A 21890-nucleotide genomic window follows, 5' to 3' on the forward strand; every position below is an offset into this window, starting at 1 on the left:
TCACATGCTCCTGATTTAGGTGTGGCTGAGGCTGTGAGCAGGCCCACAGTTACCACAGTTGAACTTTTACTTTACTTTACAATTTCTGTGCTTCTTCAGCTGTACGGAGGAATACATTACAGACTTTTATAGGTATTGATGGATAACTCTGCATCTCAACATCTACTCTCGGTGACACTGCTGAATAATAAGCACAAAGCTATTCCTCCAATATTCTGAGGTCAGGTGGGGTCATCTCAGCAACTTGGTTCATACTATGTTAATATCGCATCTAAACACCCGAGGAGAATCTGCCTGTGGGAATTCTGATCTGGAGTGACCCTATACAATGTTGGTTATGGTTGTGGGAGGGGAATGTTTTTTGAAGTCAACCATTTATTCCACAAACTGCACCAGGGTCCTCTGGGGCGAAGTCCATTCTCCTGCTTAAATGTCATGGAAATGTATAGTTACATAAGAGGTTACATTTTCTGCTATAGGCACAGTGTCAGAGTGAGATATTTTGAATCCAGTGAGGCTGCTGTGTAATAAACTTTGTGTATTAAAAAAAGTTGAATGTCACATGAGTTGAAGCTCTATTTCCTCCACAAATTCCATATTTTCCATGGCTTTCCTTATTTCTTCAATTATGTTGCCCCCCACGCTAGAATTTGAAAAACACCAGAGATTTGATACACACCAGAAGATTTGCAGAACAAAGCAGAATAAATGCTGAAATCCTTGTCCAAAAAGATAATTAAAAGTTAGATAACCTAAAGAATATGCTAACACAGGCTTGGAGATAACAAGCTTTTACATCACATTGTAATTGCAAAAGTTAAACAAAATCTAAGGTTAGCATAAAGCCATTGCTTTACTTTGTACAAATACTTGTGCTCGTAAGTTACAACTGTGTGAAGTGTATAACAGAAAAGGAGCAGTATGGGCTTTGTAGTTTTCTTACTCCCATGTGATGGCTTCAGTTTGGTCCCCAAAATATTAAGAAAAATGTCTACTATTAAAAAGATAAAAGTATTTTCAATGTCTTCTTATAGAGCTTTCACACTTGCAGAAAACTCAGGAGGACCTGGGGGAGAATAGCAGAGAGAATCCCTCCCATTATTCCCCGCGAGCATCAACGTCATCTTTTGTTATTGTTTTGATTGAGAGCCCCCCAGTGGCGGATTTTACATACTGTGCGTTTAAAGCTGCATTTAGGTTACTTTTTAAAGCTTGTTTTTGGTTTCTGGCACTAGTTTTCTTTCAGCTGAAAACTTTTATTTAAAGATCTGACTCTGTTGTGCCAGTCAACAAGGCATCTAGTGGTGTTTTGCAGTCAGTATTTTTCCTACTGCACATAGAAACATGTTAAAGATGAAAAAGCTCCTAAAAGAACAGAAAACTGAATGAAAAGCTCTTGAGGCAAGCTGAAATTCCTTAGTCAATGCAGGAAGACGGTCGATCTGTGTCAGCACCTCTTCTCCTGAGCTCTTCGCTCAGCTGTAATGTTCAGAGCACGTGTCCAGGTCTGGTTTGTTGTGTCTACACCTGAGGGCCAGCTGCTCAGCCTCCCGTATAGAGACAGCTACAGAATATTAAACATTGAATTTGTAGAGTGATGTAGAGTGTACAGCAGCTTTCATTACCTTTACTGTTAGTGCTTTTATAATATCAGTGTGCACTTCTTCTCTATGATCACTGAACAATAACACTGTAGGTTGTGTTTGTGGTCATTATTGTGATAAGTGAAAGTGAGTGCCCCGTCATAATTCATTCTTTCATTCCGCATGATAGATTAAGAAATCCTCTTCTATTTGTGCAAATCCCCTTAATGACCTCATGTACTTGCATTTATAATTGAACTGAGGCATCAACGATGTTTGAATGTTAATTTTAAATTGAAATGTAAATACTTTAATGACTTGGTTCTCTTTGATTGGACGTTGGGCCCAAACTTATTGCACTCTTTCAGTATTTCTGTGAACAAACATGTTCAGATCTCTTGAGACTTCAAACCAGATCTTGTCAGACAGTAGTGCATGTGTAGAATGGCTCATTACACATTAGCCGTAAATTAAGCATCTGTATGTGTGTGCGTGTGTGTGTGTGTGTGTGTGTGTGTGTGTGTGTGTGTGTGTGTGTGTGTGTGTGTGTGTGTGTGTGTGTGTGTGTGCGTGCGTGCGTGCGTGCGTGCGTGCGTGCGTGTGTGTGTGTGTGTGTTTGCTGAGGTACAATCACCCTGTGTGTCTGCCTGCTTGTGTGTAATCGTGGGTGTGTCAGCTGCAATTTGTGAGTGCATCTTGATCCACTCCCCAGAGAGTCCATGCTAAATTAGGATGCATATTATTTAAAGATGCCCTGGGCTGAGTTTCAGCTGGGTATATTTGTGCAGTGAATATGTTGATTTTTTTATGGTGCCCTCTGTGCGCCTATTCATGCTGCCAGGGAGGGAGGCATTCTGAAAGTCAGAAGTGTTTGTCTGAAAGGAGGGGAAGTCTTGAGATAGATTTGTCTGCTATGAATTCAAATGATCTGCTCTCTTTAGATGTTCAAAGTCTTGTGTCCAATTTATGTTCATAGTTCTTTTTATTCTGTTGTAAATATGGGTGAGCGAATGAGTGTTCAGTTTTGGAAGCCTGTCATCTGTCAGGCCACAGTTTGGCCTGGAAGAAGATACGATTTTTTTCCATCTAAAATCATCGTCAACAGAGATTATAATAGTATAATCAATTTTTTTATCTTTTTTATTTTATTTTGCTGGCTTTTATTGAACTCTATATTGATTACATTTGAACCAAAAATCTTCTCAGACATGTTACATGTTTAGGGTTGTTGATCTGGTGAAACAATTTTTCCAGCCATCTTTACAAAATAAGTGTGGATTAAGTGTTTTCAGTGCATAGTGCCCTAAGTGCAAAAACGTCCTAGGTGTCAGCTGTAGCTGCGCTCACAGCCTTCTCTTGCCAAACTGGTTCAAGTTTTGGAACACTGCTTGGCATGTCAGTGTCACTTTTCTACCTCAAAATCAAAAAGGAGTGGAACTTCCGCCATCAACTTCATTCTGCATTTATCCCCCACTCGTTTTAAAGCGAGCGCAACAATCAGTTTCTTCGTAAATGAAGACAAGAAAATAATAAATACCAACACCAAAGCAATTTTAAAAAGACAGTATGTAGATTCCGCCACCAGGGCTTCTTAATCAATACAATAACAGAAGATGACGTTGAGTCTGGCAGTGAATCATTGGAGTCCTTTCTGCTTTTGCCTGTTTTTGTCACTTTTGGCAACAACTGTGGACTAGCAAAACCTCTTATCTCTATTCCGACTCTGTCCTGGACAGGCATAAATAGTGTTTAAAGACAAGCTTCAGCTTCATGTAGTTAATTGCTCAGGTTGACAGTGACCTGTGACAGCAGTACGAAATGTAAAAATTCAATTAAAGACATAATCTATATTGTCACTGATGGTCCTCTCCTCAGTGCTTGCATAGGTAATATAGTTATCAGTATTCATTTCAGTCTGTTTCATAACTACGTTTAAAAAATATCTGCACAGTTCTCGTGTGCTTTATTCTGTTCAATAATGTCACCCTGCAGGCAGCATCATATTACTGAGTGGGCGTTGTAAAAGAAGCACTTTTGAAATGAATCCAACAGGGGAACTGGTGGCCTCGCGGTTAGTTTGTGCACCTCATGTCCTCAAGGTGGACGGCCGAGCAATATATGTGAGAGTGACGCGACTCCTGGACCGGCATGGTGACCTGTCACCTCGTGACAGAGAACAACCAATGCAAGCGTTGTTACGCAAAGAGTGAATAAAACTCTGCAAAGGAGCCAACTGGCCACATACTGAATCTCGGAAGAAAAACACCCCGCACTCACAGAAGATTAAAAAGATAGGACTAGTTAAAAACAGATGAAAGACTAAAAAGTGGTAGACTGCTTTGGGTCACATGAGAAGTGCCCCCTCTCCTACTGGACATAAAGTAGTATTCTTCTTGGCAGCGTTTGCACTGTGTTGCACTCCATTGCTCACAGAGATGCACCTTTTTACAAGTTGCTCTAAGGTAAAGCTGCTATCTGTTAATCCTTTGATCCCAGGAGCACTTTTAGATATTACTACTGGAATAATGTAACTCTGATAGAGTGCGCATTTCACCCCCAGGTTTGCCTGAGAGCGTTATTGAAATTTTTACATAATGTGATTTTAACTGATGCTCAGAGACAGGTCAGAGTTGCACTGATGTTGCTTTACAACTTACCGCCGGAGCAAGTTTAGAGTCAGATTCTGCACTTACCTCAATCCAAGGCCTATCGTTCAACATCCACTTTATGTAAAAATGTTCACACTTTTTAGTGAAGCTGCAGCAACATCTTGTGTAAGATGGATACTTAGCATGAAATGGAAGCAGTCAACCAGCTCTTTAGAATACTGGTTATTCTGTTTTCCACAATTTCTTAAAGATATATGTCTTAAATAAGTTTAATTTTATCACACTGTGAAACTCTATATAATTGGTACAACTTTGATTTTTCATATTTATGTATATCTTTAGATGTCTGTGGATTTAAGCGGTCACACTACGCTTAGTTGGTTAACTAACCTGCATGTACATTCCTTCCATTCCTCCTTGCCGTCTGTTCAGTCACATGAGAGCAGAGGAATGACGCTGAAGGTGGTCATGTAGGTGGTCAAAGTGCTAATGCATGTAAATATGACTACATAACTCCTGAGTTGGGCGTTAGCTTTAGGGTTGCAGTATAGTGATGAGTAGATGCTGCAGAATGAACAAGTTCAGGAAGTTCACATGCATTGAAGACAAAAAAGTGCAGCAGTAGCCTCTGCCTTGTTTCTGTAATACTAATGTAACATGAACAACACATACATCTATAATTACCTCAAACACTCCTTTGTGCATTCATGCTGAGCACATACACATTTTAATTTCTCGTTCAAATGCAGTTCAATTCTCAAGATCAGTGGTTGCGATGGAAAATGTCACTATTGAGAACCCCTTTGTGAGCGTAACATGTGAAGCCTGCTAAGTGCAGTGTGTCCTTCCTCTGTGCATACAGCTATAGTGTCACATAGCAGTCACATTCATCATACTGACCTTGTGTGCTATCTCAACCCTGATCTTTGTACACCAGCATTATGATGTACATATGCGCTAACTCAATCAGCTCAGATGTGGGGCAAGGGAGCTGGGTGGGGGAGGGAGGGGGGGGGGGGGTGAGACTGTTGTTGCAATTTTTACATTAAACACCCTTAAATTTTGACATTTTAGGTTCTTCATACTCGGGACCTACATTACACTTTGTTGTGCACCAATGTTAGTCCAGATAACAGTTAATCAAGTGTTCTACGTTGTAAATCAACAGATTCGGATCTCATTTGTTACTCACATGTTAGTTTTAATGCTCTCCCTGTTGACTCATACAAGAGGGCCTGGCACTTGACTTGGCCATGTGGAGGCCCCATGCTGCTGGGAGGCCCAGTATACAGGACCGCTGCTGTGATTGGAGGAGACCAGAATGGGATGAATGAGCACTGTACATAAAACAGGAGGCATGAGGGACTATACTGCGCCCCCCCCATTCTCTACCCCTGGTTTTCTGCTCTGCTCTCTCGTTCCCTCTCTCTCATACACACAAATGCAGTGGGAAACAGGAGCCACCTTTGCCCCCCCAGAAGCCCTCCTAATTTTTTTTCAATGTGGACTTTCATACCATTTATAATCAGTGTATGATTTCAAAAGCCACCAGTGAACATATCAAGTCTTTGGTTCATTATTGCATCAAAAACATGACCTACATAGCCTACATGTTGGGACACTAAGTGCTTATGCAGTTTAAGTAATACTGGAAATCCCATAAAGGCCCTGACACACCAAGGAGATCACTCTGATTGGCTGTTCAGCTAAGCGAATCAGTGCACGAGAAGAAAAATGGAAGTGACCAAAGCAAGTAAAGGAGTCTTGTATCATAACATCATCATCATTGTATCATCATTCTTCTTCGTCCTCGTCCTCTTCTGGTTTCCCCTTTATGGAATGACTATTACAGACTACCTCCACCTGCTGGCATGGAGAGTTATTTCCTCTCCGGCCTGCGCAGAATGTACGTGGAGGTTGGCCGTAGTCTTTGCGGTGTGTTCAAGGGCAACTTTTTTGGCCAAGACAAAGGCGTTTTGAGGTGACGCCACAGTCGGCCTTCATCGCCACTAGTTCTTTGCCGTCTGCTTGGTGAGTCAGGGCCTTGAAGGTTTCATTATGCGAATGTTGGTAGTAGAGATGTGCGTGATTAGTTGTCTTAGTGGTTTTTAAATGTTGAGGCACACCTTCACTGGAGGGTACTTGATGACTTCAGGGGATGCACAGCATGGAAACAACATAAACCATAAAAAGAACCAACATCTGGTAAGTTAACATTTGTGATGAGTGGGGCATTATGGATCGATTTTTTTGAGTAACTTTAGAGAGAAGGAAGACAGATTCTGGAGTGAGCAGAAAAAGAAGGAAGTATTTCCATGACTACCGGTATGTGAAGTTTTGATTTTCATGGATTGTTCCTGATTATGCTCCAAGATCACAGTGTATTATTTTCAAAGAGGTGCCAACTCATGAGACCAAGCACCTAGTATGTTTAGTAACCAAGCCCCATGATTTTTTTTGATAGAAAGCTAAAGGGATTGCGGTCACAGAAGAAAAGATGAGTTTCTCTTGTGTACTTTTGGCTGTCTGTGAAGACTTCCACATCTCTCCACAAAGGTTATAAAAATGCTTATCCCCTTCACCTCCGCTTCCCTGTATGAGTGTGGGTTTTTGTAATGACAGCAAGCAAAAGCAAGGTACTTGCAAAGACTGCAGTTGGGGGATGATTTCTCTTCTACAGTGCATACCTGCGTAAACCACATATGTACATAACATAAAAATCCTGATTGGCATTCATTAACATTTAAATAAAGTGAAACAATGCATTTTAAGAGTAATCATGAATGAATTGAAACAGAACCTTAAGTCAAAATCTAATGCTTTGGTTTTGTTTTTTACTGATGGTGGAGCTATTCAGAAGGTAGAACACGTGAAATATCGTGGTGTGTGGAGTGACTCTTCTCTTAACTTTAAGACACACATCGACCATATCCTAAAAAAAGTACACTTTAGTGCTGGTGTTTTATACCGCTCTAAACATTGCTTCACATTCAATTTTAAAAAGAAACTTGTCTCACAACTCATACTACCAATAATAGACTATGCTGACATTGTTTACCAAAATGCATCCCCTTAATGTTGTATATAATAGACTCTGCAAATTTATACTAGGTTGTTCTTTTTTTACACATCACTGCACAATGTTAGATACACTCAGCTAGCTCCCTCTCAATGCAAGACGTCAATATCACTGGTATCAATTTGTTTTCAAATGTATTAACTAATTATCCTTACTGTCTTAAACAATGTTTTGTTCCTTACACACCAAGTTATTCTCTCAGAAGTTCTGATCAGACTCTCTTTACAGTTCCCTTTGTTTCAAAGGATGTTGGTAAAAAAGGTTTTAAGTTTTGTGCTCCTTCTGATTGGAATAAGTTACCTTTAAATCTCCGTTCCTTGTCATCGTTCCACTTATTTAAACATGTTTTGTTTTCTCATCTTCAAAATGATTGTGTATGTTTTCAGTCAACACTGTTTGTTTATTTCTCTCTATGTATAGACTGAATCTCTCTCCTCTAAGGTGTCTAGTCTAGAGTTGTAATTGTTGTTGTAATGGTGGTAGCTTATTGTTGTATCTGTTCTCTGTGTTGTCCCTTGTTTAGTTTTTTTGTGTGTTTTGTTTTGTTGTTGTCGCTGTTGTTTTCTGCTGTATGTATTACTTTGTTTGTTTTGTCTGTAGTGTGTTATGTTTTGGTTTTGTATTGCTGTGTTGTACCTGTGTCTTTGTAAATATATGTTTGGCACCCCCTTGAAAATGAGGTGATACACCTCAAGGGGCTTATCCTAATATAATATAATACATTTTCTCTAGATTTTCTCTAAATATCTTCTTTTTGTCAATAATCTGATTTAGGGTGGTCATTAGATAACATTGAAGTCCAAATAAAGAACAACATGCCTCTCGATCCGAAGGCTGTGGTCCAGAGCAGCAACAAAACTCAAAAGATGCTGAAACAATTTACATCAGAGAAGTAATTAGAGTGGAAAAATGTTTTCTCTTAACCTCAGTTGACTCATGCCCAAGGTCTGACTGGAATCTTTGATTTGTGGTGTCATCGTTCTGACAGTGAGTGAAAGTATGTGTCTGTGATTAGGATGACAGGCTGTGAAAAGAGCCCTGCTGTATGGTCATGGGAGGAAACACAGCTGGAACGGTTAACACCTGACACAGCAGCTGTTCACATTGTTGAGTGACTCACAGCCTCGCTTTGTATACAGGGAAATGTTGCGCCCTCTGTGAGGAGCACTGCTTTACTCGTAAACAGAGTTTTCATTTCCCATCAGCGATATTAAAAAGTAACAAAGTAGGTTGAAGATGGGAAAGGTTTCAGACTCCTGGCAGTGTTTTACACTTAAATAGAAAAAGGAAAAAAACAGACATTACTGTAAAAAAAAAAGAAAAAAAAAAGTGATGTCTGGCAGCAAGGGTGTCAGAAAATGTTGAAACAGAAAAAACAGCACTTATTTTCTCCAAGTTGCTGTATTTTTACTTAGAGAGACCTGGTCAAGGTAGCAGTCTAACACAATCACAAACGCATACAAAGACAATAGAACACAATATAGTTAAATCCCAACAAAAAATAAAAAGAACAACAATAACCTATATGGGGATTAATAAAATCACATTAAAAAAGGTGTTCAAGATTCAAGTTGCCTTCCATGAAAAAAAAAGACATGCCTCTGTCACCACTTTCTTTATGATGCATTTATAATTGTAGTGTGGTATCAGTGTATTTCATTTTTAGCTCTTTTTGAAGAGTTTTCTATGCCCACAGTGCATTATGAGAACATCACGTTATTAATATTACTCTCTGTTGTAAAACTATGCCATTTTCCCATCCAAGCAATAAGTTGACTGCCTGTATCCTTCAATCTCTCTGTAATAATACATTGTTTAATTTAGCGCCCCTACAGGCCTGGAACACTTCTGTATAAGACTGGATTTGCAGCGTTTATGGATTTGCAGTTCTTTTGATGTTATTGTAGTTGTTTTGGCTTTTGCTGTTTGTTTGTTTCGCATTTGTTTTGAACTTTTGCATCTCCTTTTGAATTTTACGTAGCCCTTGAAGGGACGTGGAGGGGAATTCTTTTGGAGAATCTGTAGCAAAATTTTGCAATAGTTTTTGCAGCCTTCCCTAGTCAGTTACTCAACAGCCGAACATAACTTTTACAAAACCAACACCTCTTTCCAACCACTGTAAGGTAGGAAGCAAGCTAGGTCAGCTTACATTGGCCTCTGTCTAGTCAGCCAAGGCTCGAGGAAGGGGCTCTCCACTAAGTGTAGTACTGAAAAGCATGCTACAATACTGTTCAAAGGCTACATCATGAATAAATGAAGTGTGGGTTGAAGTGTTTAGGACAACATTTTTGTGGATTATTTATTGTTAAATATGAATATACATGTTTATTTGTCCATTTGTCTTTAGCCTCTGAATCTTTGTTGAAGATGGAATCAGTAAAGTTATTTTTATAGCTTAATATATGTGTGATGTTTACATTTTTAGACGTCCCTCTCCATAGAGTCTCAGCCGGCCATCCGGCTATACGTAGCGGTCAATGTTTGTTGTCCAGTATAGAGAATGACTTGTACTGATGGAAATCTGGTTGTAGCTCTTTGTCTAGAATACTTTGATTGAAAACTGGTGTTGGTTTTGTTTACTGATGAGTTATTGACCCAGGAAGGCTGAGTCTGTCTTTCTTTCCAACAAGTCATACAAGAATTCCCTTAGCAGCAAGGCCCCCCTTGCACAAAATGCTCGTTTGAGGGCCATCTCAAAAAGAAATACAATTAATCTCTCTCTGAGTGTGTGCCTTCTTCCATTGTTGATGCATGTTTCACTATATGCCTGTGAACTAAAGTAAGAAGTCACTTGAATGAAAGCTTTTGCAAGATCTTTAAAAAACGAGTATAAAGAGTATAACAAGATCTCAGAAAAAGTTTCTGGGGACCCTAGAAAATCGTTGCCTGTTATGTCCCTTAAGGGGCTCAGTTGAATTTGCATAGATTCTGATACAAATTAAAAAAAACTTCAATTCAAATACATGAATTCACTCAGATAAAATGATAATAAATGCATTTTGTTTCTCTATACTACTACACCTTCACATTGTGTTATAAGTTACCACAAACATAAATAGTCTGATCCTATTAATATAGGATATAATTTGTCTAGACAATAGTTAAAAAATATTGAACATGGAGAACCACACAGTAGATGAAGCCTCCTGAATAAAAGCACAAATATGTATGATTGCACATATATTTCCACCTGCAGACCCAAACTTAAGAGCTTCCATCTCCTGCAGGGATTGTTGCTAGTTGCCTTCTTCTCAGGTTATCACAGCTGTGTCTTCACAGTATTCATTTACTCTCCACAAGAAAGTGTAAGTGCCAGTGCTATTTTTCACCCTGTTTTTATTGATGCATGTCAGTTTGTGGTATCCAGACCTACATGATACATAAACACCCACATGGGCGGTTTCTCATACTTTCAGACCATCTGTCCCTGCCTGCATTTACCTTTCATTGTGTTGTGATGTCTTACAACAACCCTGTTTTGCTGAGACAAGTAGTACCTACATGTGCAATAGAATATTGCTAACATCATTCAGGACTCGTAGCAATTATCTTATGCCGCTGTGTCAATTTAGCAGGAGGTACAAGGCAATCTGGTTATCACTGCTTTTTGAGTGCTTTAGTGGTCCCTCTTCACAAAAGCACCTGTAATCACACTTCACTGCTCTCTTTCAGTCGACTCTGCTCTAATCTTATCTGTACTGTTCAGTCCTCTATTTCATTCGTTAATTCTGGCTCTCTTTCTTTTGTCATTGTCTTTCTTTCAGTCTCTTACCTCATACGTTCCGCACCACATTTAACTCTGTGACCCCTCTCAGCTTACTTGAGACCACAGTATGTCTTCTACTGTTGTTAGCCATGCTAGCAGATTAGCTCTCGTCAGTCAGTTGTTCTGTCCTCCATAGGAAATATATATGGTATATATCTACTGAATAGATTTCTCAAAATACTTCTTGTGAACTTAAAGGGTCCTGGAAGGACTAAGACTACTAACTTCTCTAGTGGACATTTCTTTGAAGATGATAAAGTCCACATCCTGGCCAGGGAAGTGGTGTTAAAGAAGCCATCTATGTTAAGGTGGAAAAATCATCCCTTAACAGAGACTGTGATCTGAGACATGAGCTTTCTCCAACTTTCAATGCTGTTTAAAAATTCTCTCTCAAAATAACTGAAGCCCCAGTCCCACCTTGGAACTTGATGCGACCCCACAGACTTACAGACCACTTGGAAGGTTAACGACTCTAAGCGAAACTAGGTAGACGAGTCAGCTAACAACTCTCATGTGAGTCATCATTGTTCATTAGTATTCTAATGAACAACAAAGGCTTACATTTCTAGCTTCGTCCACCAGTTAGTTTAGAACTAAAGAAGCCTTTCGGAGGAGAGATGCAACGTCTTCAAGATCTTGAGCCAAGTCCAGTTGCCTTTGTGTCAAGCTTCAGTTACCATGACCTAGATGACTGAGAACCTGCACAGACATCTATAGTAATGTTGATAGTTGTGAATGACCGTGCTGGTCAGTTGTTGTTTTTGAGTCGTTTTAATCAAACCATCATTTCAAAAGGTTTACTTCATCTACAGTTTGCCAATGTTTTTGAATGCATGGTTATGACCTAATAAGGGACAAAAGCTGTTGAAAAGTGGCGCTTCCAGCCTGGTCCACGTCGCTATGTGTGCAGCGAAGCAGCAATTTTTGTATTATTGCAATACACAATAAATGGGGTGAATTTTCATTCATGTCTAATCATGTCTGTGACATAGTCTTAGATAGATGATGATGCCATGAAACTCCTCTCTTTGAATTGTAAACAGGTATATTGGTCTTACTGGTATATAGGATGCAGCCCAATTTTAGATTAAAAAAAGGCATAACAATGGCGTTGTATATACCAGGTTTTACGTTAATCAAATACTTTGATAGAGAGCGACAGGAAATGTTGGGAGAGGAGATTAGGGGATAACATGCAGCAATGTGCCAAAGTCAGATTTGAACCCACGGCCGCTGTTACCAGGACTATAGCTTCTGAACATAGGGCTTGCGACATAACCACTAGGCTATCGACGCTCCAATACTTTGATTTTTAATTAAGTTTGTTGCTGTGTTATATACTGTAAACATAGAAAAGCAGCCCAGATTCAGGAACAGTTCCATTAAAAACATCCAACAGCAGCATATGTTTGACTGAGGTATCAGCATCAGAGAAAAAGAAAATCCACTCCATCCTGTGACCCCTCTTTTTTTAGACTCTTTTAGCTGAACCTCTTTGTGCTTATCTGTAGTTCCTGAACGGCCTGAGGTATTGTATAGCTCCTCTTTGGAGTCTGTAGAAACATGAGCTGTGGCCTCCGGGTCATTGGGTGTCCAGTCTCTGCTGACAAGCTGAGCTGGGTGAAATATTCTCTTTGTAGGGTCACTCTTCTCCTCCTCCTGCTCCTCCTCCTGCTCCTCCTCTTTCTCCTTCTCTCCCAAATGTTTTGTGAATAGGTGATCCATTAACAGAAATGGACTAGTGTTGATGGTATCTCCATTTCCCTTGCCTTTTCTCTCTTTTTCTCCCTCTAAGTGAGGGTCAGTTTCTCTATCTGAGCTGCTTTTGCTTCTCTTTTGTTTATTTTTTGTGTATTTTATTGTGAATCTTAGATAGTTTTTTATCTTTGTATTATTAAGTAACAAAAGCTAAACATGGGTTTTGATTAGATAAAATCCTGGGGATCATATTATCTTTGTGTTTTTACATTGTCCAAATAACTGTTACTGCCTATTATAAATCAATTAAACCCAGCAAAGTTATTTAAACTATTAGCAATAAGCTAAAGGGCAACTGAGATATTGGTGTGTAGTATGTTTGCTTCTGTGTGTGTGCATGTGTGTGTTTGAATGTCTACTGTTGTCTACTGGACCTTTTTCTCTCCCTTTTTGTAAACCTCTGGCCTCTCTCTCTCTACTGAGAGTAAGCTATGAACAGCTTGGCACAGTGCCATCACAATCCATTCACCACAGCTCAGTGAGATCGCACAGCCGCTACTATATCCCAGAGTGCACCCTGTCCTTTCCCGCAGCTCCCATTTCAACAGTAAAATGGCAAAATGGCCACTTCACAGTTCCCCCCCTCTTCAACACACAGTGTTCTCATGACACACTGACTGTTTCTGTGTGAAGGGTGCGCATCTGTAATGGTTTTGTATGGCACATGATAGTATGTGAATATAACGCAAGTGTGTGTGTGCCTAAACTTCAGGACAGGTGGATGTTTATGGCATTTGATTGTATGCTGATATCAAGTGTTTTATTCCCAGATGAAATAGTTCTGAAAAAAGTGACTTTTCTAGGCTAGATATTGACAGCATGTGTCATTCTTACCTCATCATACTTCTACTTCAGTTTGTTTGAGCGTACCTAAAGCAGAATGATCCCCATGTCTTGCCAAGTGAAACCATTGGCAGTGAGCTGGGAAGTGGCTGCTAACATTTTAATGACATAATGAGACCTAATTAGTTCAAATGGAGAGAGGAAGAGAGGAGCTGTAGAGGTGATCTGTGTCAGTTTGTGTTGGTATGCGACTGTTTCACTTCCTTCAAGATGATAGTGTGTTTTGGTGTTTTTACATGGGTGTCTCTATGTGTCTCAGTTCATGTGGTGCATGTTTGTGCGTGAATGTTTTTTCTATAGCAGGTGTGTGTGTGTGTGTGTGTGGCACAGCAACGTGCAGCCTTTCTCAGCATTAGCCAGCCTCTTCATCAGGAAGTGGTGGTGGGGGGTCAGGCCTCATTTAATCAAGGATCATTTAATCCGTCTCCCATTAACTTAATTAATCCAACACTGGAGAGAGAGAAGAAAAAGAAATGTGTGTGCCTGTGCGTGTGTGCGCCTGGTACTTATGCCAGAAAATTGTGTTTCTAAGCTGAATTTGTAAAGAGGCTGTCAAATTAATTAAAAAAGGAAGTTTTAATGATGTCACTTGTTCAGGTACAGTAATGACTTTATGAAAAAGACATTCAGTGCGTTCAAAGGATTTCAGTTGCATTGCCAAGCAAAATGTTGAAGGGATCCAGTTACAGCTGTTATATTTAGAAAATGTGTTCATCAAATAGTATTACATTTAATGGAAATGTTCCAATTAAAAATTGAAGCTGTTGAATGAACTTTGGTTTAAACAGACAGACATCTTTTCCATCCCACCAACTAACTAACTAAACTTTCTAGAAGTGAAAGCATTGATAGATAAAGGGCCTATGAGAGCCACTACTATACAACTCTCTTGATACCATTAGGCTCTCTAAAGTTTTTTGGCCAGTACAAATTTATTTCTATTTTTACAGTTTTGGGTTAAACCCAGAGATAGATGTACTGTAAATGAATTAGAATTATAATAAGATTACGATAAAGACAAGAATGCAAGAAATAATAGAGTGTTGGATTGAAATTATTCTTGCGGCTTTCAATGACCTTTTCCACACTGCATTTCTACATGCAAACTGTGGAGGCTGATCAGAACAAATTTGAGTCGAGACTGAAAAATGACTGCAGTGTGTCAAACATAATGCTTAGATGAAGAGGAGCAAGAACCCAGCGGGGGTATTGGATAGCCTATAGTGGAGGTATAAGAATAGATATGATACAATTGGACATACAGTAAGTATATAGGGAAACACTAGTTTTTCTTCAAAGGGATGTATTCTTCATGATGTATTTTCTCTATGTGCTCTCCTCACTGTCCTGACAATTAAGATATACTGACATGAAGCTCAAGACAAGTAATTACAAGAAAAAACATCTGTTTTATTTACTTTATTATAAGCTGCAGTACGAGCCTGATACAGATATACATTCTATAAACACATTGTAATTACTCTACCTAACTGTGGAATGTAAATGTACCTCCTTTCAATTCAGGCATGAAATACTTCTATACTTCAAAGGGGCACTAAGAGAAAAAGTGTGCAACTTTTTTCCACATGCAAAAAACAGAATCCTCTGATAGAGATTATACAAAAGAAATGGATGCATAATGTATGAAGAAATAAGCACAAAATAAATGATTAACAATAGACTGTGCACATGGTAGTGTAATGTAGTGTAATGTAGTCAACTGACAGTATGGCTTCTCTTCACCTCATCTTTTGCACTCTTTTTATCATGATTGTTTTTCTGTCTGCTGCCATGCAGCCTACTTCTTAAAGATAATTAACTTCCATCATGTCACTCAAGATTTGTATTTTTCTGTTCCTTTTATCTCCCATCTCTGATTCTCTCGGGTTCCTTTCTAATTTTATGCTTTTCTTCCATATAAGATTTGAATTCAAACTGTGCTGCATTACTGTAACAGAGAGCGAAAAAATGTCAAAAAGGAAAGATACAAACTGTGTAGGTGTCTTAAGTTATATAGAGGTGTAGAAGAAGTCAATCAATCAATCATTTAATCTTTTTTTGTATAGCGCCAATTCATAACAATTATTATCTCTAGACACTTTACAAAAGAACAGGTAAAAGACCTTACTCTTTGTTATTTTATCAACAAAGACCCAGCGTTAATCCATCATGAGCACTAAGCAACATTTAGTAAAGTTACCAAATCTGAACCGAAACTGTCCTGGAGTTGAAAAATGGGATAGAGGGAGATGCAGGAAAAAGGATAGGGATACAGAGGAGCCTACGAGTCAAGAGAGAATGAACGCATGTGGGAGCACAGCACAGTAGGGGGACATTTTTGAGTCGTTTGATACCATGTGTTAAAATGAATGTTGACTTTAGTACAGTCTGACTTTGTCAATTAAGCCTTATTCAACTATTAAAATAAAAAAGAGCTTCTCCCTTGTCTTCAGCTCATGTCACACCAGCTCATCAACTTCTCACCCCCCTCCCACTCTCTAACTGTAATGTCCTGCTGTTGACACACAAATCCCTTCATGCTGCATTTCATTTTCGGAGCTCCTCCTCTGGCCCCCTCTCTGTCCCAAAAACACCCGGCGTCTGGAATGTGCTACCCCTATTCATCTGTGCCACCTACAATATTGATTTTATTGAAGTTATGCTGTGAAATGACAAATTGCCAAATGCTTAAATTGATACCGTTGACAAAAAAATGACAAATGATGCAGATGTGTGGATAATCGACTCCATGAAGTAAAAAAATAACTAAATTCAATATTCTGGTGTTCACAGAGCAATACAAAGGTTTCTGCATTGATTTTAAAAAAAGCTGTAGAAGTGAACATTTAGATGCCTTTGAATGAAAAGAAACATATTTTTACCTAGACCGTGGCAGATATTGGGCATATTTTACTAACTCTTCTTTCCTTTTCCCTTTCCCTCACAGAAAAGCCTAATTCTGTGGAGCTGAGCTGCGGGGCCGGGCCCAGCCATGTAGTTTTAGAGCCAGGTTTGCCCCTCCTGCTGGACTGCAACCTTGGGGCCAGCGACACACCTTTCAATGTCACATGGCTTCAGGATGGCAAGCCTCTGCCTACAGAAGGGGGGGACGCTCTGCAGTATTTGGCTAACGGATCTCTCTTGCTGCTGCCAACCTCTGAGGATGGCCTGCCGACCCGGGGTGTGGAGGGGGGCTACAGCTGTGTGAGCGCCAATGCCCTTGGAGCCCTGACCAGCAGGACTATAAATGTTCTCCTAGCAAGTAGGTGTCCAGCAGATTCTTCTGCAAGTGTTGCAGGGCTCTTACACTCTTATGTATGATTTCAAGAAAATTTGGTTATTTAAATTCAAAGATTTATGCAAATCGAAGCTTCACACTGAATATGTATGGCTCCAGGTTACCTGGGAGCTAAATTGAGTATAGGGTGAATATAAGTGGTTCATTCTTTCTTCCCGTTCTGCCCTGATAGACTGAAGATTAGTCTGGAGTGTACTGTATCTTTCCCCTAATGCTTGCTGGTATGGACACCCCATGCGAATGATTTTCATGTACAAATGGATGGAGAGTTCAATAAGGATTTCTCATGAGCAGAGATGTTTTGAAGAAAAAAGATTGAACTCAGTTGAACATTTTTTAAATTAAGGGGTAACACGAGAGACAGAAATTATCTTTAAGGGGCACTGGTGGCCTAGTGGTTAGTGCGCGCGTCCCATTTACAGAGGTTACAGTCCTCAAAGCAAGTAGCCAGGGTTTGAATCCGACCTGTGGCTTCTTTACCTCATGTCATTCCCCACTCTCTCTCTTCCAGATTTTTGACTCTATTCACTGTCCTAAAGGCATAAAATACCCCCCAAACACATCTTTAAAGAAATACTCTTTAAGATGCTGATAGTGTCTGGATTTTTTGGCTAAACAAACCACCAAAAAAAAAAGAAGAAAAATCTAATCTTGGGCTTTTGTAAAGGACAATTTTCAGTATAACAGATAGTTTACCCAAAGATCAAAAGACAAATATCTTGTTTATAAGGTTACTCTGATGTAATAGTAATAACAAAAACAACAACAATACTGACAAAGAAATATCATTTTATTTATTAGGAACTTCTACTTCCTGAATACTAATGGAAAAATTATTTATAAAAGTACTGCATATAATAGCTACCTAAAGGCAGGATTGGTAGTTCTGGAGAGTTAGCGAGATTTTAAAAAGGACATCTCCTCAGGTCTCTTTCTAAGCCCACCACAGGTGGGCACAGTTTCCTGAAAGTTTAACTCTGTAAACAGTTAACAGGTTAACAAAGACGTTAACTTTAATATCAGTTAATTCCAATAATATATTTAACATAAGTTAAAACCTACTTCGGACCATGTAAACTACTTTAAGATCAAACCAACACAGCAGCCACAATCTACACATTTGTCAGAGCATGGACAAAACGAACCAGTCTTTCTGATTCATGTTTCTTACTGTCTGAAGGTCTACTGTACTCTGCCGGTCCTAATATTCCAACAAAAACGGTCCTGCTGCATCGCTCAGCTTTCCCACGGTCCAATCAATCCAAACAAATTAGCCTACATCCATCAAGATGTACAGATAGATTCAAAACTTCTGCTTTTTACTCTAGTTTCCACAAGTTCATGAACTCCAACCTTTCAGTTGACACCTTATTTGAACAATTAGGACCTTCCATTCACTGTTCCTCGGCTACTATAGTCAACGAGAGCTTGAGTAGAAACGGGACTTTCTCTCCCCTCTGTGGCACACATGAAACAGATGTGTGAGTTGAAAAAAGAGATAACAGCAGGGCCAGCATTCTTGTCTCTTCAGAGAGCCAGGAGCAAATGAGGTCAGCTGACTTGAGTTGGCAAAAGAGAATTCAAGTAACAAAATAACCAAATTTAACAGAAGTTAAATGTTACATAAAAAATTAACGCCGGTCATTAACGGTTAACAGATTCCTGGCGCTAGCCCAGCTGTAAAACCCACCCCCTCCCCTCAGGGCTCCTTCAAACGCCACGCCCCCTACACACATCCAGCACACAAGTACTGCTGGATCACAAGTGCTCCATGACAGTGCAGAGAGAGAACCTCAGCGCATCGTTTTCAAATATATTCAACTACGTCACCTCATATCTAATTCAGCAGTATGAAAACACCTAACATGATCATACTGAAAGTAAAACAAACAAAACATGGCAACCATGGCGTCACTTTTGAGACCCTTCAACTCCCTCAGCTATTGCATGCTGAAAAGCTTTATAAATGTTTACTCTGGTGTGTCCTCTTGCTTGATTTAAACTCTTTCTCGTCTCAGCCTTCTCTGCTTCTGTCTGTCTATTCTTACCCTGTTTAGCAGGGTGAGCGGTTACAAGTTACCATGGCAGTGATCATTTGAGCTGAGCTTTCTGCTGTCCTCCAGTAGACGTGGAATACCTCTGGCGGCAGTGAAGCCCTTTGAGTGCAGGCTGGTGCACTGCAAGGGTAGAGTACGCCTTGCTGCCAGAGAGGCATTTGAATGGGACTTTCCATCCGGACTTCACAGTGCTAGGTTTGGAGTTTTGAAAGTGTTACAGCAGCGAAAGGGTGAAGACTCTTTTTGGTCCTTTTTCAGAGTACATGATTGGAGTAGAAAGACCATTTTAAGGAATATAACAAAAAGTGTATGCGAGATAAAATGGCCAGCCCTGACCTTTAATTTCAATCAGTGTTTGTATGTTTTGGGGCGTCCTACATGCTTAAAAATGCAAGAAGATGAATGCTGCAGCATCATCGTGATGTAAGAGAGAATGGTTTGATTCATTCATATATCGAAAGCATTTAGTAGGGTATGCTTGCATGCACACTCTTGCAGAACCAAGTGATCTGTCAGATTTGTCGAGGGAATTTTCCTTGCATGGATGACGATGAACTTGGTTCTCCTCTGCCTCACAGGAGAGACTCATCCTCGGGCAGAGCGCTAACAAGTGTCCTGGGAACAGGTACACTCCTAGTCTGTTAAAAGGCACAGCGTGAAGGAGGAGTGGGCGAAAATAAAAGAAATGAACATGAAGATGCGGGTATGAGGGACAAGAGGAAAGGCTGTAGCTTTTTTTAATCGCCCTTCCAAGGGGGCCTCTTTCTCTCACACTGTGAAGTGGCAGTCTTTATTAAGCCATTAGCTTTGTGTAAAATGAGACAGTATTCTTTGTGGATGACCCTGCTTTTGTCAGCTGTCACACATGCCTATTTATGAGGGTCTCTTGTTTGAGGGACAATAAGGAGCTAGGGTGGGGGGGCTGGATGAATGGTGGGAGGGAGGAAAATAGTATAGAGCTTGTGGTGATAGTGAAAGAGAAAGCCTCACAGACCATTAAGAACGACCTTCAGTTTGCGAGGGTCTACACCCGCATGCATACACCACTCATGTATTTGTGAGTGGCTTCTGAATTAAATCAGCAGCGAGAGGCTATGAGATAGATGTGACCAGCGAGCAGGAGGTCCAAGTCGAAACTGCCTCGATGTTGACATTGAGCGGACATTCTCATTTCCTACTGCGACTTAAGCGGCAGAAATGAGTCTGAAGGGAGAAAGCAGCAGAGATCACATCTGTGAAAACACATTACAGAAAACCCACCTGCTTCAGTGTCCAGCTCGCAGAGTTTGATGCATGTGGCCTCGTCTGAGAGCATGTGAATGTGTCTGAGAGGGAGAGCCATGCTGAACGAGACCTGCTCTTATTTTAAATGCAGATTAAAAATGTAAATAGAGCCAGTATTTCAGTCTCCTACTCACCCCTCTCTTGGCAAAATGCCAGAGGCGTCGTACAGTGTGCAAATAACATTTCACAAATACATCGACGAGTAAATGATGATGCTGCAATATAACGTTAATTAGACCAATTAACCTTTCTCATTATAAGGATGCTGAGGTGAATGTCAATATTTCCTAATTCCTACCAGCTTTCACAACCCATTTTAGTCAAAGAGCTGATGTCATAACCATAAAGAGTGTGCACTCTCCTCCATACAAAGAGGCTGCTTATGGTTGGAGGTTTTCCTCTTACTTGGCAAAGGACAGAGGTAGAGGAGTGCATTCTCTTTTTAATCTTAGTCTTTAAAGATGGATACAAAGCGTCAGGTATTTTGTCACAGTGTAAATCTGCCTATTTGTTTTCAGCTAAGAAGAGAATCACATCTTCAACAGATTGAGTGAAAATAGCTCCCTTTCAATGCAGCTTGTCTGGTAGTCGTGCCCTCCTGCATGTCAAAGCAGGCCGCTTTCACAACAACCCCGTTATTCACCTGCTGGACAGCGTATGCTGAAGACATATATTCTGTGTACTCTATATTCAGGTTCAGGTTACTTTATTCGTACCCATCGGTACATTTGGTTGCTTGAGAGTCACATAAACTTGTTAGGCACAGACAATTCATAAAACATCAATTGTGCAAATGCACGGCTACAAAAAAACATGATAAACACTCATGTCCTATGACTTGTTCTGCTCAATAATGGCTGCTGGGACAAATCTGTTCCTATAGCACTTTGTTCTGCACTTTGGAACTGAAAGTCTTTGTCCATTAAGAAGAAGCTGAAACTCACCATGCAGAGAGTGAGATTGAGCGGGTGATCTGCTCCACCTGCCTGATGTACAAGGTCTCTAGACTGAGCTGTTGCTCTCCGATCAGCTTACTGGACCGCCTCACAATCTGGTGAATTTCTGTTCTTCACAGAGAGGTTTCCAAAGTTGACAGCAAAAGCACAGTAGAAAAGGCTCGTCATGGTTTTGTCAATGTGGAAACGGCCCAATTTCCTCAGACAAAAGAAACGCTGGTGCCCCTTTTCACTCACAGCTTCACAATTCATTCCAAAATAAAATTTGAGTTGATCATTTTTGCCAAGATATTTGTTTGACTGTAGACAATATACTGGTTGACCGTTAATGAGTGTGCCTTCATGCGTGCAGGAGTTTATCCTCAAATTGATGGTCATAAATTTTGTTTTTGATATGTTTAACTGCAGATAAGCCAGACCATTGTTGTTTTCATTGTCCCGTAGAAGACTAACTATGACAGTATACATACTTTATGAAGGTCCTCTTTTTGTATGTACTTAGGCATAATTTTGTATAAAGGATTAAAAAATGTGGTGAAAGCACACATCCTTGTGGAGAGCCAGATGAAGGGCAAACTTTGAGCTCCATTAGTTACGAAGTCAAGTATTCATCTTATCAGATTGTTACCTAAATCAAAATGTTGTAAAAGCCCATTA

At 39.9% G+C, this 21890-nt stretch overlaps 1 protein-coding gene across 1 annotated transcript in view; it reads left to right on the forward strand.

Moving 5' to 3' along the window:
• igdcc4 (immunoglobulin superfamily, DCC subclass, member 4) overlaps positions 1-21890 on the forward strand; it is a 58975-nt gene that overhangs the window by 4253 nt on the left and 32832 nt on the right. Inside the window, exon 2 of the mRNA XM_065953030.1 lies at positions 16586-16900. Coding sequence (XP_065809102.1) covers positions 16586-16900 — 315 coding nt within the window. The remainder of the gene's footprint in view (positions 1-16585; positions 16901-21890) is intronic.

Source organism: Labrus bergylta, chromosome 3, assembly GCF_963930695.1.
Source record: "Labrus bergylta chromosome 3, fLabBer1.1, whole genome shotgun sequence".
NCBI classification, from domain to species: domain Eukaryota; kingdom Metazoa; phylum Chordata; class Actinopteri; order Labriformes; family Labridae; genus Labrus; species Labrus bergylta.